This window comes from Excalfactoria chinensis, chromosome 1 (assembly GCF_039878825.1).
Source record: "Excalfactoria chinensis isolate bCotChi1 chromosome 1, bCotChi1.hap2, whole genome shotgun sequence".
Taxonomy (NCBI): domain Eukaryota; kingdom Metazoa; phylum Chordata; class Aves; order Galliformes; family Phasianidae; genus Excalfactoria; species Excalfactoria chinensis.
Window position 1 is genome coordinate 65,294,321 of NC_092825.1, and position 15,174 is coordinate 65,309,494.

Genomic DNA, 15,174 nt, shown 5'->3' on the forward strand with positions numbered 1-15,174 from the left:
CTGGTGACAGATGGACAGTTGAACTGGATGATCTTAGAGGTCTTTTCCAAGCCTTGGTGATTCTATGTTTCCATGATATGAACAGTCAAATACAGTTGTGGACAGTAAAACTACCTCTAGCAAACAGAATAACGCTACACTGTGTTGTTAATCCTACCTCAACAAAAGGTCAGCACAAATGATATAAATATTTCCTTAGGCTTACTGTCAATATATACTTGTTTTAAGAGCTGGTGAAAGATAAGAGCACGTTACCAAATGACATGGCAGCAGAATTCACTTAAGTAATTCTTGCTGCTTTCCAGTATTACACTACTAGGTTGTGATGCAGGAGAATTTAGAAGAACCTTCTAACTTACTCTGTCACATCTCTTCTTTCCTCATCTTTCTTTGAACACCTACCTTTACACTGTTGCAAGTTGGTGTAGAATTGTAGCTGTGAAAAAGTTAATCAAGAAACTTGTTTCCTAACCTGAATAGCAAGAGCTAATGCTGAATATCCATTCAGGTATTTATGAACTATAAAATAACCTCCTTGTGCACCTCTAATCTCCTGCATTCTTAGGAAATACTTAGGCATTAGTCTGCAGACTTCAAGATGCTGTATAAGAGCCAATGAACATCTGCCTCAGCAAAAAGTCTACCAGGCAAAAAAAAGTCACATCACCTGAGTTATTTTTGCATATACAACTTCTTTGAGTCAAATTATTCCCATAGATAACATGGAATTATATTAAGCCATCTCTAATGGTTATAAATACACAAAGTATTACAGAAGTCTTAGCATATTTATGAGAGCAAAAACTTGTGTAGACAGTATACACTGGTAGAAATGGAACAAGCATCACAATATATCTTCTATAGTTGCTCTCTTATCTATAAAAAGGTTAAAACTTCATCTGCAGAGGACTTAAGAGATCCTTGTGGATAAGTTTGCTGTGAGTCAGCAGTGACCAAGGCCAATGGCATTCTGGAGTGTATTTAAAAGAACATGGCCAGCAGGTTGAATGGGATGATTCACCCACTCCGCTCCGTCCTGGTGAGGCCAAATCCAGTGTACCGTGCCCAGTTCTAGGCTCCTCAGTTCAAAAAAGAGTATCCAACAGCGAGAGTCAAGTGGAAGGGCACAAAGATGATTTAGGGGCCTGCAACGTCTCCTGCACAAGGAATGACTGAGAGAACTGGGACTCTTAGCCATCCCAGGAGCCCTCAGGAGAAGACTGCAAGGTGATCTCATCACTGTTTATAGATGTCTGAATCGTAGGAGTCAAGTGAGTGGGCCAGGCTCTTCTCTGTGGTGAGCAGTGACAGAACAAGGGGCAACAGGCAAAAACTGGAACATCAGAAATGCCAAACAAACACGAGGATGAATTTCTTCACTGTGAGGATGACAGAGCACTGGAACAGGCTGCCCAGAGAGGCTATGGAGTCTCCTTCTCTGGAGACATGCTTGGACTTTTCCTGTGCAACTTACTGTAGAGAACCTGCTTTAGCAGAAAGGTTGGACTTTACCTCCAGAGGTCCCTTCCAAACCCCACAGTTCTGTGATTCTGGGATCTCTAATTTGAGAGTCTACCAGATAATAAAAGAAAGCTACGAACATATACTTGACTTGTGGAGATGTTTTGCAAAATTTTAAACAACTGACCTTGGAAGTTTATCAAAGTATTATCCCTCTTGACAATTATATGCACAACAGGATTATAACAGAAAGTCTTCACAAATGCAAGGAGATTGCATGTATGCTAACACATTTGGACAATGCTCCCAGGTCTACATTTACTGTAGCTATTTATTTTCAGCCATGGCAGAGAACTAGACATACGCTAAACAGTTATGTCCTCTGCAATTATACAACTATAAAACCTCTCATAAAACATGGGTAAAGTTATTCCTCCTCTTCGGAAGCCGACCACATTTGTTTGCCAAGGGGAAAAGAAACAAAAACTGATAAAAACAACAACACCCAATGATATATGAAGTATTCCACTAATAAAAAAGTGAGTTTCAAGTCTATAGAAAAATAGTACATTTGAGGGACACTGCACAAAGCCTACATATTAAAGCACATAGCTAGATGTGATCACAAAAGCTTTGTAGGCCAATTCTTTGAATACCTAAGGTATACATTAAAACAGATCCCTGACATGCATTTATCGCCTGCTGACAGCTGCTTACTAGTCTAGGCCTAGTCTGCATAGGAAAAAAGGAATAGAACACATTTTAAACTGGCTCCTGCCTGATCCAGTCTATTGTACATTCGGTGTAAACCTAGTCCTTCCAATACTTTGTCTATAAAACTGCACATTTGACTGCAGCATTTTGTAATTCTTCTTCTGTAAAGGAAGTTCATAGCCAAGCATGACTGATAAAATCATGATTGGCTGTTATAATGTATTTTAATGGTCTTCCTTCAAAGGTATTAAGCAGTTTAAGTCTACGTACACCTCTTATTCTTACTTTATTTCTACAGGCCTCATATTAAGAGCCACATCATTCAAGTACTTTAATACGAGTCTAATAGCTGGTACTAAAGGTACAGAACGTTTAACTCTGTATTTAATCACTATGTCTGTATGTATAAATATTGCATAGTTCTGTCACAGAAAGTCTTGTTATTGTAAACCTTTGGAATGCCAGAATGACTTGACAGGTACAATATATAAATTTCAAGAGGATTAACTTATTTCTGTCCCCTGTCAAGAAAGAAAATGAACAGTTAAAGTCTACAGAATGAAGAGTAGTTGTAGCTTCTGTGCATTCCAGAGAAAGCTCCAGATGTTCAGTTACTACTATCCTTCTGTCAGAGGACAATTTGACAAAGATAAGCCAACCCATTTCTCTTCAAAGTCCAAATTATTTGCCTACAAAGACAAGCCAGAGGAATAGAGTTTCACCATTAAAAAAGGAGGGAAGAAAGTGAATAGGCAGAGTCTCTCACCAGGGTTACAGAGTTGCTTATTCATAAAAACATTTCCATATATATATATGCAGTTCTGAGCACCACCTTTCTCCATATGCAGAATGGAAGACTAACAGCTATATCACTGTCTTATTTTAAGTAAGAACTTTCAGCTCTAACATCCAACACCCACTGCAGATGAAGTAGCATAATTTTTATGAATGCTGAAGGGGAATTAAGAGTTTTTTGAACATTATTTTATCACTTGAATCCTATTTGTCTTTTACAACTGTGCTAGCTCCTCCATTAGAGAAGAGAGCAAACAACAAGCAAAGGTGAAAGGAGCAGACTGACAATCTAATCAATCTCACTTTCACAAATAAGTTCTGTTTTTATTAATCTACCCATGAAATCTTATTCTGGAGTTCCTTTTTAGGAAGTTTTTTATGTACAGTTTGAGGCAAGACAAGGTAGTTCCCTGTTACCACAGCTCAAAAGGTGTAGATTTTGCCTTCCACCAATAGAGGGTGCTGCCTCCGGGCTGGTCAGATTATGAGAAACACATTAAGTCTATTAAGGAGGAAGACACCCAGGCACACACTCAGAACACAACTAGCCCAAACTGAAGGCAGGAGCATTCACGGTATGCAATCATCATAACCCTATGTGAACTTCGTATGGGTGGAAAGCATGCTGTCACATGTGTCCTCCAGTCAGTTGCCTCTATTTTGTTTTCTCAACTCCTTCAAACAAGTTTAAAATGACTCAAAGGAAAATAAAACATCTCAAGAAGGGTGATGCCCACTCAGTGTACCCTAATATAATGCAAGCCAACAAAACCAAGTAAACACTGCAGGGCTGCTGTGCATAGATATGCTGAAGGGTGAAGGAGAAAATAGTGTTCAGCTTAAAAAACAACAAAAAAACCCACCTCCGTTAGTGTAGGAAATAAGTGGCCAAAAAGCAGATGCTCCCAGTTAGGCAGGAGAAACTATATCAGTTGATTGGATGTTGTTTTAAGATGCATTGCTGTAGTCTTACCCTTTAAATAACATCTTAGTAGGGCTAGCATTTGTAGACAGCTAAAAGCAGCAGCTGTTACTGTCATCAGTTAAGGAGAAAAAATAATCAGCTGCAGTTCCCTGTTTTATTTAACACAAGATGGTAAAAAGGATAACCCAAACAGATACGCTCCAGTACATTCCAAGCAGATTACAAGTCAGTACTTTCAAACACGGGATAGCAAGAAGTAGTATCAGGAGTGTGGGTTAGACAAGATCCTGTAAGTGGAGAAGTACACTCAGAGAGACAGGCGACTTCAGAAAATAAAGGAAATGCTGAAGAGTAAAACTACTTCTTTGTGCCATTTCTCCTTTTGATGAAGTGCTTTAAGTGAACACAGTAAACTTACCTGCTTTAAAACTGAGTTCATCTTGCTCTTGGCCCTCGTAGTCATAGAGTGCACGCACTCTCACCTCCATTGCAGGAGAAGTATCTTCATCAAATGGATTGGTGTCTCCATTTGCATCAGTGGAAGAAAAGGGATTGTTGGACTCCTCATCAGACCAATCCGTAGGGTAGCTTTGGTTTTTTTCATAGCTGCTAACACTAAAAACAGATTTTAAATTATTTTTTTCTGCTCTTACATTAAGGGACTAGAAGTATCCCTAAGATAACAGTTCCCTTAGTTAAGATTAAACATCTCTGTAAAGCTTGGCTTTGAAAATTTCTCTCTGCTTATCTACCTTTAGCTGGCAACACCTTATTCGGAAAAAAAATAAAATCACATTCTTACAATATATTCAAAGTTAAAAATAAAAAAATAAATTAAAAAGAAAAAGAAAAAAAGAAAACAAATCAAAGACAACTTTCCTATAAACTCCAAGAAATCTCTCTAACAAGAAACCTGTAGAATCCATGAGATTATTTACTCTAGAAAGGTAGAAGTTGAAAGTAGTAGCTAAGAGGAAACAGGTATTTAAATGGCATTGCAGAATCCTTCTCTCACTTCTCTAGGCTCCCCTACAATATATTTTAACTTTTTGTATGCTGCAATCCACCAATATAAGAGCTTCGTTACAGAGTGACAACTTGGTCATTTAAAAAGCATTCACTGCTGAGTATGGGCACGTCATTTAAGAAACCGATATCCTTAGGTGGGCATGCTGAAGCAACAGACACAGTGGTTTGAAAAGGTCCTAAACAAAAAGAAAGCAATCATAAAAGCAGACTTATTCAGCAACAAGACATACGGGAGTAAAGCTCCAGGAGCATTCTCATTAGAAAAAACAACATTTACATTATAGAAGACTGGTTAAGGAAGGAAAAAAACAACAGCAGTTCTGTTAGCAACTGCCAATAAGCCCAGTAGTTTCAAACCAAAGATCAGGGCAACAGATGTGGCATCTGTTAGGAGAGACAGTTAGGTTACAGTGTAGCTTACAAAATCTCTCAAACAGACTTCATGCACCCACTAGCATAGCCTTATAGAAACTGAAAATTGAAATCCCTGGATAGAGAAAGCGTAAAAACAATTAAAAACAACATTTCACCAACTTTTTGATCTTATTGTCCTCCTTTTCACTGACAGTACTCCCAGTATCTTCTTCATCTTCAAAGGGATTGTAACTTGATTGTACTGACTGCACTGTGTTACTCTGGACACTAAGACTGCTAATTTGGAAAAGAAAGAGCATTATGGTGATCCTATCTGTTTAAGAGTAAAAACACTCACTTGTGTCCCACTAAGTAGTTTGTTTTAGCAGACCCTTTCTCCAGCCATAAAAAAAACAAGAACAATAAAAAAACAATTAAGAGTAGCATAAGAGCCAAGAAAGTTCTGACAGTCTCACATACGATACACTCCTCCAGAACTAGAGCCATTACTTTCTAAGAAAGCTGCTGTTAGCAGCTACGAATTAACAACATCCAGAATAGTGAAATCACTAAGCATTTTGCAAGCTAAGATTTCAAAGAAAAACTGTCACTTCTACAGATAGAAAAATGGCAACAGACCAACTGCCAGATCAGCTACACAATTCAGTTCCACTACACAGTCCAGTTTCTTATAACCCACAGTGGAGAGAGAAATGTAAGCTGAAGAATTAATCACCGAAGTATTCTGTGAGCTGCAGAAAGCTATTTTAAGAATGCTCACAGATAAGTAACATTTAATTGGCCAGTGGCTTTTTGACCCTATATTTGTTATCTCAAATGACTAAAATAACTAAAATAACTAAAAATTTTTTAAAAGAAAGTACCTGCTATGTTTGTTGGGCTGTGAAACTTGATCTCCTGTCTGATTAATACCAGTCAGAGTCACTCCATCAGAAGCTTTCTTCTTTTCTCTTCTGCTCAGAGTGCGATTCAGATCTGCAGACCACTCCTACCAATGAATGTAAACAGCAATTGAGAAATGTCATGGAACACTAATTATCACATTTAACTTTTCAGACTGTTACGGGACATACATTTATACAGCCTTACAAATAGTTATTGTACAGATAAGTTACTCTACATGTTTTGGTTACTGTCCTCATCTAGTTCCTATCTTAGCAATGCAAACAGATCTTTGCTACTCACAAATCCCAACATGACCTGCTTAGCATTCTGCACACCTTTAAAAGACTTAAAGCACCAGACATACGGTAGAGAGCTGGAGAAATCAAAAGGAATTGCTCAGTGCAACTCTTTAAAAGTTGTATTGAGAGCATTTACCGTTTCAAGTAATGCCAAGACATCTGGCTTTTTAAAATTAAATCTTAGGTTTACCTTTTGAAGTATTACAGGCTACTTTAAGATATAAGCTTACTTCAAGTGCTGCAGGACTGACCTACAACGGAGCTCATTTTTCAAGTCATTGCACATAACTTTTCCTGTTCCTAAAATGTGAATGAGCCCTTAGGGTACTGCACTCAAATATTTTGTCCTTAAAAGCCAACCAAAAGAGCTCAGATCAACACAGCTGTTGACAAGACTCATGATGTCATTTGTTAGAGTATCCCCTCCTTGATGTTCTGAATCACTGAAGTTCCAGAAGGCAGATGAACAGGCATGATGAGACCTAAACACAAGCTACACCTTTCAAGTCAAACTAGGTCACATACAGATATAAAATAGAGAACAAGTAAACTGGATACAAGCAAATATCCTATGCTTAGACATTTTTCATCTCAGAAAACACGTTGAAAGTTAAGAATTCAGGAGGTTAAGAATTCAGGAGGTTGTTTACTATCCAAAAGATAAACTCTGAGATACTAAGAAGAAAACGAAGATTTACTGAGATGCTATTACTCTATTTATACAGGAAGCATGGTCAGTCATGAGTGATTTCTGGCCAACTTCTCAGAGGTACCTGTTTATTTTAACCTCTCACAAACAGACATGGATTTTAGAGTTACTGAAATATAAAGACCACTGACCTAAGTACATTTGTGCTATATAATGACATTTCATATTCATTTGATCATGACTTTTGTTTTTACTTACATCATCCTTGTAGCATGCAAATGAAAAAACACTTCATTAGAAAAATAACAACAGAATTTCACGTATTAATTAGAATGTTTATGAAAAAGGATGGTGTTTTCCCACACAGAAGTAACTGTAGTTCAGTGTTGCAGGCAAAGAAACTTTGCAGTACTAATAGGAGCTTTTTTCCTCAAACCTTAAAAAATCAGAAGTAATTCAACATTTACTTTACACTCAGTGGCTGAGGTTTCCACTCCATTAACTGAATGCCCAGAAATTATTTCAATAGAACTTATGATTCTGTCCAGAATTTCACTCAAATTCCAGCCTTTTGATGCACCGCTACTATGATTCTTCACTGACAGAATTTGGAATTTGTTTCTTGTAAGCTAAGATAGCAGAACACTCCTCAAAAGCTTCCCTTCTCCTTTCAAAACTGAATCCGACAATAAAATAACTGGTGTAATGTAGAACCTTTTAATTTATTTATTTAATATGACGGTATCAGAAAATCTAGTTAAAGACTTCTATGTTTTCAGGCTTAATCTGAAATATTTAAACTTTACTGTCTACTCAATAACAAGGAAATTCCAATTTAAGTCTGACACTAAAAGGGAGAATCACATACTAACAACTTCACTAATGACTTCATCTTTAAAGAAAAAGTCTGCTTTATACCTCTCTACTCTTTGAATAGACATTTTATATAATCACCTCCAAAAGTAGAGGCTGTGGGACCCCAACAGAAATCAAGAAAAGAAAAACTGTAAGATAATCTTGTTATCTGCTAGAAGTTGTTTGAGTCTGAGAGTCTCACCAGAAAGAAACATGTCAAAAACAAAACTGGAAAAGAAAAAAAAACAAGCCATAAAAACAAGCGAGGGTTTGCCATACTCTGATCTTACCTCAAACTGAGGCCAATTCATTGACATCCCTGGACCTTGGTTAGCTCTGAACCACCGCAAGTCTTCAACAGCATCTGCAGTTTTGATGTTCTGTTCCAGTTCACGGTAGATATTTTTGTAACTGCAAAACAAGTTAGTCTTCAAATTTAGTACAAATGTAGAAACACGGCAAATTCCCTAGATTCATTGTATTTATGCTATATATATTACATATGTTATATATATAACATAAATACAATGGATATATATATATATTCATATATTTAATATATATTATATAGCATATAATATATATTTATACTCATATGTATAAATATATATAATATATATAAAATGTATTTATATATATAAAATGTGTTCAAGCTTCAGAACAGTATTAAAAAAATAAATTGCAAGACAGTTTTTAAAACTCTGTGGGACAGCCCCATTAACTACCTGTAAAAATACAGTCAAATAATATCCTTATTTGAAAGGTGGATAATTACTCTCAAGTAAAGTATCTTAAATAGTTGTCAGTGATTTTAATGAAATCCTACCAGACCATGGCACACAATTAGAGTTTTAAGTGCTTCTCTGGAAGTAATGCCTCGTATTTTATGTTGATTCAGGTCAGAGGTGGATGTTGGTGGTATAATAGTAGAGGCTGAACCTTTCCACCACTATTCCCTTACATTTTGTTGCCTTGTGACAAACGGCAGCAGAGTGGAAGTCACAACATGTTTAACATGTAAGTGTACATGAAGGAAGAGGGTGTCAGTGAATTCCTCCATGTGGAAAAAATGGCACTGACATTTCACTGATAATTGCTGAGCATTTATGGAGACCAAACAGCAGATGTGAGCACAGTGAGGCAGTGAGTGGTGCCCTTCAGCAGTGGTGACAGCAACAACGGTACACCTTCGCTGGTATAGATTCTCTTGAGTGCAGCATATAGACTCCTGTTCAATCACTGGTGAAAACACAGCCAGGTGGTAACTGTGTTGAAAAAAAAGTGCTTTTTGTAGCTGAGAATTTGCTCTACCAAATAGTGTTTTGTTGTGCTTTTTTTGGTTGTTGTGGTTTCCATGGAAAAAAATAGGAGGCGTTACTTTTGGAGCAATCTACATATATCAACAATGAGGGTTTACCAGTTTAGTACCTTTAAAGATAACTAACAAATGCAAGGGATAGATGCTAACCAGATCTTAGACAAATCAAACAAATAATGTATTCCACTTTTAGTAAACTGAGCAACATATTAAGTCAGATTTTAAACTGACTTAATAAACTGAAGCATGGATTACTTTTGGCTTAGAAATATTAAGCGCTAATTTTGAGGTCTTGCACAATTTTACCTTGCAACATTAGACAAGTCAAGGTGCTTTTGAACTTCCAGTAACACTTCACGAAAGAAACGTAAGCGTTTTTCCTCGAACTGCTGACACTGTTCAAATACCTGCTCCATGTTTTCCATGTATTGAGGAGTGGCATTATCTAATTCTTTCAGTGATTTTTCATACTTTTCTTTTGTCTGTGGTGGAATGAGGAAAAAAAATAAACCAGTTAGCAATATTTTTATTACAGTCCTACTATTTATTATAGTCCATACTATCAAGCAAGACTTGGAATAAAATACACTAAACCACATTCTCCTTGTATTACCACCATTACCCTGTTTGATCATGATGAGAGTTACCTAACGAAATAACAAAACAATTACAATAAAGGCCTAAATCTCCTCTCCAGCTTTTTAAAAGAAATCATTTAAAAATGTAAACGTAATCCTAAATATAAAAAACAAAGGAGGCGTTTAGTATAAGAGCAAGTAGTCTTTCAGTTTACAGGTTCTCTTAAAGATCTCCAAATAATTTCCAAGTCTTAGCATTTCCCCTTCAGCAATTTCTGTTAGTAGCTCACAGTGGACTGCATAAAGAAGTATAACTGCATACATTCCTGTGAACATAAGTCACAAATCTAGTGAGCTCAGTTAACAAACACAAGCTTGGACTCTAGATTAATTTACAGCAGTAGTCCAGAGATATTAAGAGATCCCACCCAACATAATGTTGGTCATCCAGATCACAGAGCAACATTGGAAAGGGAAACATTTTCTTAAAAAACAGAAGTCACACACATTTACTTCATTTAAATAGACTGTATCAGCTCCATTTCCTTCAATGATAATTTTTTAAAAGCACATATTGTGCAGTCAGGAATGACAACAGGTTTAGATGCCAGCACACTTTAAGCAACTATCTCACATTCTCTCAAATAACTCTGTCCACACTATCAAATAGAAGAAGTCTTGTATTATTCTATTTCTTTCCCTACTCAAAGTACTTAAGTAAAACAGAGGTTATATCACCTGTTCTTCATGAAAGAATATAGCAATGACATACCTTGTTAAAAATCCCAACAGATGAAGCTGTGCTGCAGTCCACAACACATTCAGAAGGAATAAGACCTTTACATATGGACAGTCTATATATTAGTCATACCTTTAGTACATCTTGTTTGCTTCTCTCCACTTTGTCTTGTAATTTCTTGAGTTGTTCAGGATTTAGCGCTGGATCAGCTTTGCTATTTGTCTCTCTAGATATAGCCAGTTTCTCCTCTTTGCAGGCTGCATGGTATGCTTTCTTTGCAGCTTCCACCTAAAAGGAAGATTTGAATCTCTGCATCTGTGACACTTTATAAAACAACTGTGATGGTTTTGTTTCAGGACGGGGGGTTTTTTGTTTGGTTTATGTTTTTTTAGTACACTTTTTGTTTAGGCCAGGATTGAACACGACACAATAATCAGTGTAAGGAAATCCTTGTAGCACTTTGAAATCAACATATTTTACCACACAACAAATATCACTTATAAAAGCTTAGAGAAGTGAAGAAAGACTCAAGAAAGGTTTACAGGAAGTCTCAAGTACAACAATTTTTCCTCATGCCCATGTTCCTCTGCTCCCCTTCTTCTACAAACCTGTCATTTAAAAATGTTGTGTTACAAGGAGAAGACTTCCCCCATCGTTTCTTTGAACAATACGCAACTTCCCAACGCGTGGGACCAGATATTATTGAAATAACTTCAATTCTACTTTTTTTTCAGATTTTCAGCGAAGTCACCAAGATTAAGAGAGACCAAAAGAAAATACTTATTTTCAGAAGAGGACAGAAAGCAAGAGATCTTTTTGAGAAAGGAGGGTCCAGCAGAGAAAATAGGGAGTTTACTCCCTTACAGAGATTTGAGACATTAATATATTGTAACACACGATATCTAATACAATCTACTGCTGTACCTCTTTCAGCTTTTTTGCCCAGGGTTTCTGAGCTTTCCTAAATCCATCTTCTGCTTCTTTGGTTTCCTTAAATCCTCCCATCATTTGCTTATGAAAGGCTTCCTTCTGCCAGTTCTTGATTTTTTCAAAGTCTTCATTCATCAGTGAACCTTTTACTTCTAGATGTAGTTCACTCACTTTTTCAGCTTCTGACATAAAAGCACACCAAGCCCTTTCTACTGTTCCATACTGTGGGCCTAAACACAACAAAAAGTGTCATTCTCAGTAACCATCACCCACATGGAACTTATATTCCCAAGAGACTACCTGAAGCCATTGACTTACATTCATCTCTAAACAGGAATTTGTAGATAATTATGCAAATCTAGAAAAGGGATTTTTTTTCCAGATATTTTTAGAATACAACATGTTACAATCATACTTAAATAATACTCATTTAGTCTGGCCTGTGTCTCCCTAAACTTCAATTCCCAATATTATGCTTATTAGCTCCTCTTTGAGCTGCCTTCCATTTCTCAACATATTTTTAAGCATGGACAACCAGGAAAAGAAAAGCTAACTCAGAATATAACTAAAATGCTATCAGATCAGCCTTTCATTAAAACACTACTTTTCTATTAATGGTTCCCCAGCAACCACTGATACCTTCTTAGGCAGACAAACTTTTCAAACAGTGTCTTCTCTACCATTATTTACCCAGAAACAGCTAATTCGTAGAACTGAATTTATTTGGATACATCAGCACCAGAGGCAAGATTCATCCGTTCCCACAAGAAACAAGCAAATTAGAAAAGGAGCTAAGTCTTGTCTTTTGTTTGCTTTTTTTGTTTTGTTTTGCTTTGTCTTAACCAAGGAAAGCTTGATCTTTGAAAGACTCATTTGTTACACTGCTAAGATATTTGCAAAGGCTCCACTTAAGCTAAGCATTTCTACTTTCAACTTACCAAGAGCATTCCAGTCTTTTTTTCCTATTTGAGAAATCTTTCAGAGTTCAAAATGAGGATGTATTACCTTTTTCCACCAGTTGTTTCCATCTTTTTGCCCATTCTGTAAGTTGCTGAGCATAGACCTTCTCTATCCGTGCACGTTCATGAATACAATTCATGAGATCGTTGCAAAGTCTGTGACCATCATCAATTCGCTTTACTGTCCGCTTGTAATTTCCAACCTGTAAAGATACAAGCACTTAGCAAATCCTGCTTGAAACATCTGAAGGCAAGCTAAGTCTCTAATACACATACAGCAACAGTACAAGAAAGAATCTGATATCAGGAATTCATCAGTTATACCATTCACTACATCCAGTTTTCAACTCATCTTAAAACCTAACTTATACAAGATATCAGAAATAAATTGTAGTATGATCTGCATGGAAGATGTTGGAAGTTCCCTGAAAGAACACCACAAAGGTGACAAGTCCTCCTGTAGGAAAAAAAGGTTATTAAAAAAGCAAGCTTGCCATTCAGTAGACACAGTTCAGTCAAATACAAATACAGCATTACAAAAGAATCTATGCATTATTAGTCTTGCAGTGTAATTGTAGGTAATTGCCACAATAGTTATTCAGAAATTGTTCTACATTATTACTGCTTGGCAATGTTTTAGATGGTACTTGACGCATGCACTGAAGAAGGAAAGAATCTATTAATTACCGAGTATCTTAGGTTAGTGTTTCGTTTAATTAAAAGACTGGTAAAACTGCAACAACATACAAAGGAGTGCTGTAAAATCTACATCAAACATTAGAATTTTTGTTTTCTAAGAACACAGTACAGAAAAACGCATCCACTGTATAACCAGCAGAAATCAGAGGTACCCTATATTACAACTGTGCTGCAGTGCTGACAAGGTAGGTTGCAATTAGTTCAAAAGTATACTGCAGAATTTAATGTGGGCTCTGTGCTGATAGGGACTTGGAAGCCCCCACTCCCAGCATATACATGAAGATTTTTAAAGAGGAAAACTCCATGTACAAGATGCAAAGGGATGAGATAAGGAGAAAAACATATGAACATTCATTATATAAATGAACGCCTATTTACGTTTGTGTATTACGAACACTAAGTAAGCGATCCAAGTAATGGAGGGGGTGGATGGAGAAAAAGCGATACAGCTGACAAACTAGTATTTCCACTCGTCTCAAGGTCAGTCAGGTTGACTTCTGTAAACATTAAACAAAACATAAAACCTCAGGTAACAGAATTTGCACGGCCTATTAAATATTAAAGTCAACTTCTTATCAGCCCAAACCACCTGACTGAAAAAAAAGAAAGAAAAAGATTAGCAGTGAAGTAGTAAGTCAACCATTCAAATAACTTAAAGCACATTTGTCGTTTTTACATGAATCACGTCCTACGTGTGGGAAGTCATCCAACTTTGTGGTTTGCATTTATTCAGAATTTTGTCAGCAGACGTACACGCAAACCATCTGCTTCAGAAATGCTCCTTCAGAGTACAAAGGGAAAGATTTTAATGCACTTATAAGAAGGAAAACTATATTAAGTGCTGGAAAAAATAAGTGGGACTTTATCAGTGACTATTCTGATACATGAAGACAAACATCGGACAAAAATAAGTTGACAAAATTCAGGGTCAAAGCTGAAAAACAGTAACCAAAGCAACCAATGACAGGACAATTTGTTAAGACACTGTCCTCAAAGCATCAATTTGAGTGTTTTTTGGACTATATCCTCTTCAATAGATCTAAGAAACCCAGTTATCATCGAAGTGAAGTCAGCAGCCACTTATTTGTCCGACTCTCATCAAAAAGTAGCCCCTTTAAAAGCAGGAGGTTACAGACTGAGACATAAAACATAATGCAAAGATAAGAAGCTATCAGCAGTGCAAAGAAGCAGGCATCAAAATCAGACAGACAATGCATCCACATCCAAACAGACTTCATCTACTCATACGAAATGTATGAAAAGTAACCTCTTATTTTCAGGGCAAACAATGAAAATGAGAAATCAGTAGCTTCTGACTAACAGTATACATTAACAAAGATAATAGAAATGCAGGTTGCTCCAAAAGCAATGCCTCCCATTTATTTCCACAGAAACTACATCAGTTACAAAGAGCACAATCACACTATTTAACAGTGCACTTTCTCAGCTACACAACATTTTTTCAACACGGTCACCACCATTAGCTATGCATTTTCACCAGCAATAAACAAGAGCCACATGTGGCATTCTTAAAACCCATACCAGCAGAGATGACCCTGTGCTGCTACTCAACACCCACCTCATTGAGCTCACAGCCATTGATGCCATTTTGCCAGGCTGCCTCTCTGCTGCCATCTGTCACATGGCAACAGAATGTAACGGAATATTGATGGGGAGGTTCAACCTCTACTGCCATTCCACCAACATCTGCCTCTGATGCAGTGAGCCAAGATAATAAAATAGGTGCTATTACTTTTGGAGTAGCCCTCGTATAATCCAGACATTAAGAACATTAAGTACCTGAAAGAATACTTGCTAAAGTTTGTGACAGGAGCACAAAGTTATTCATCTGCTCAAAATTACTCTGGCTGTAGGTTTACAGCCAAGCAAGCTTACAAGAAGTTACATTTGGCACAACTAGTGAAAGCCTTATATTAGCATCAATTTGAGTCTCTAGTTGCATG

General features: G+C 36.8%; 1 protein-coding gene across 5 annotated transcripts in view; it reads right to left on the bottom strand.

Moving 5' to 3' along the window:
• PACSIN2 (protein kinase C and casein kinase substrate in neurons 2) overlaps positions 1-15,174 on the bottom strand; it is a 59,815-nt gene that overhangs the window by 1,745 nt on the left and 42,896 nt on the right. For 4 of the 5 annotated variants that reach the window (XM_072328415.1, XM_072328386.1, XM_072328406.1 and 1 more), the window contains 8 exons: positions 12,558-12,714; positions 11,547-11,782; positions 10,755-10,910; positions 9,612-9,787; positions 8,278-8,398; positions 6,163-6,287; positions 5,459-5,575; positions 4,314-4,510 (listed from right to left, as the gene is read on the bottom strand). In XM_072328415.1, the coding sequence (XP_072184516.1) occupies positions 4,314-4,510; positions 5,459-5,575; positions 6,163-6,287; positions 8,278-8,398; positions 9,612-9,787; positions 10,755-10,910; positions 11,547-11,782; positions 12,558-12,714 (1,285 nt within the window). The remainder of the gene's footprint in view (positions 1-4,313; positions 4,511-5,458; positions 5,576-6,162; positions 6,288-8,277; positions 8,399-9,611; positions 9,788-10,754; positions 10,911-11,546; positions 11,783-12,557; positions 12,715-15,174) is intronic. The other variant, XM_072328423.1, reaches the window with a different exon arrangement.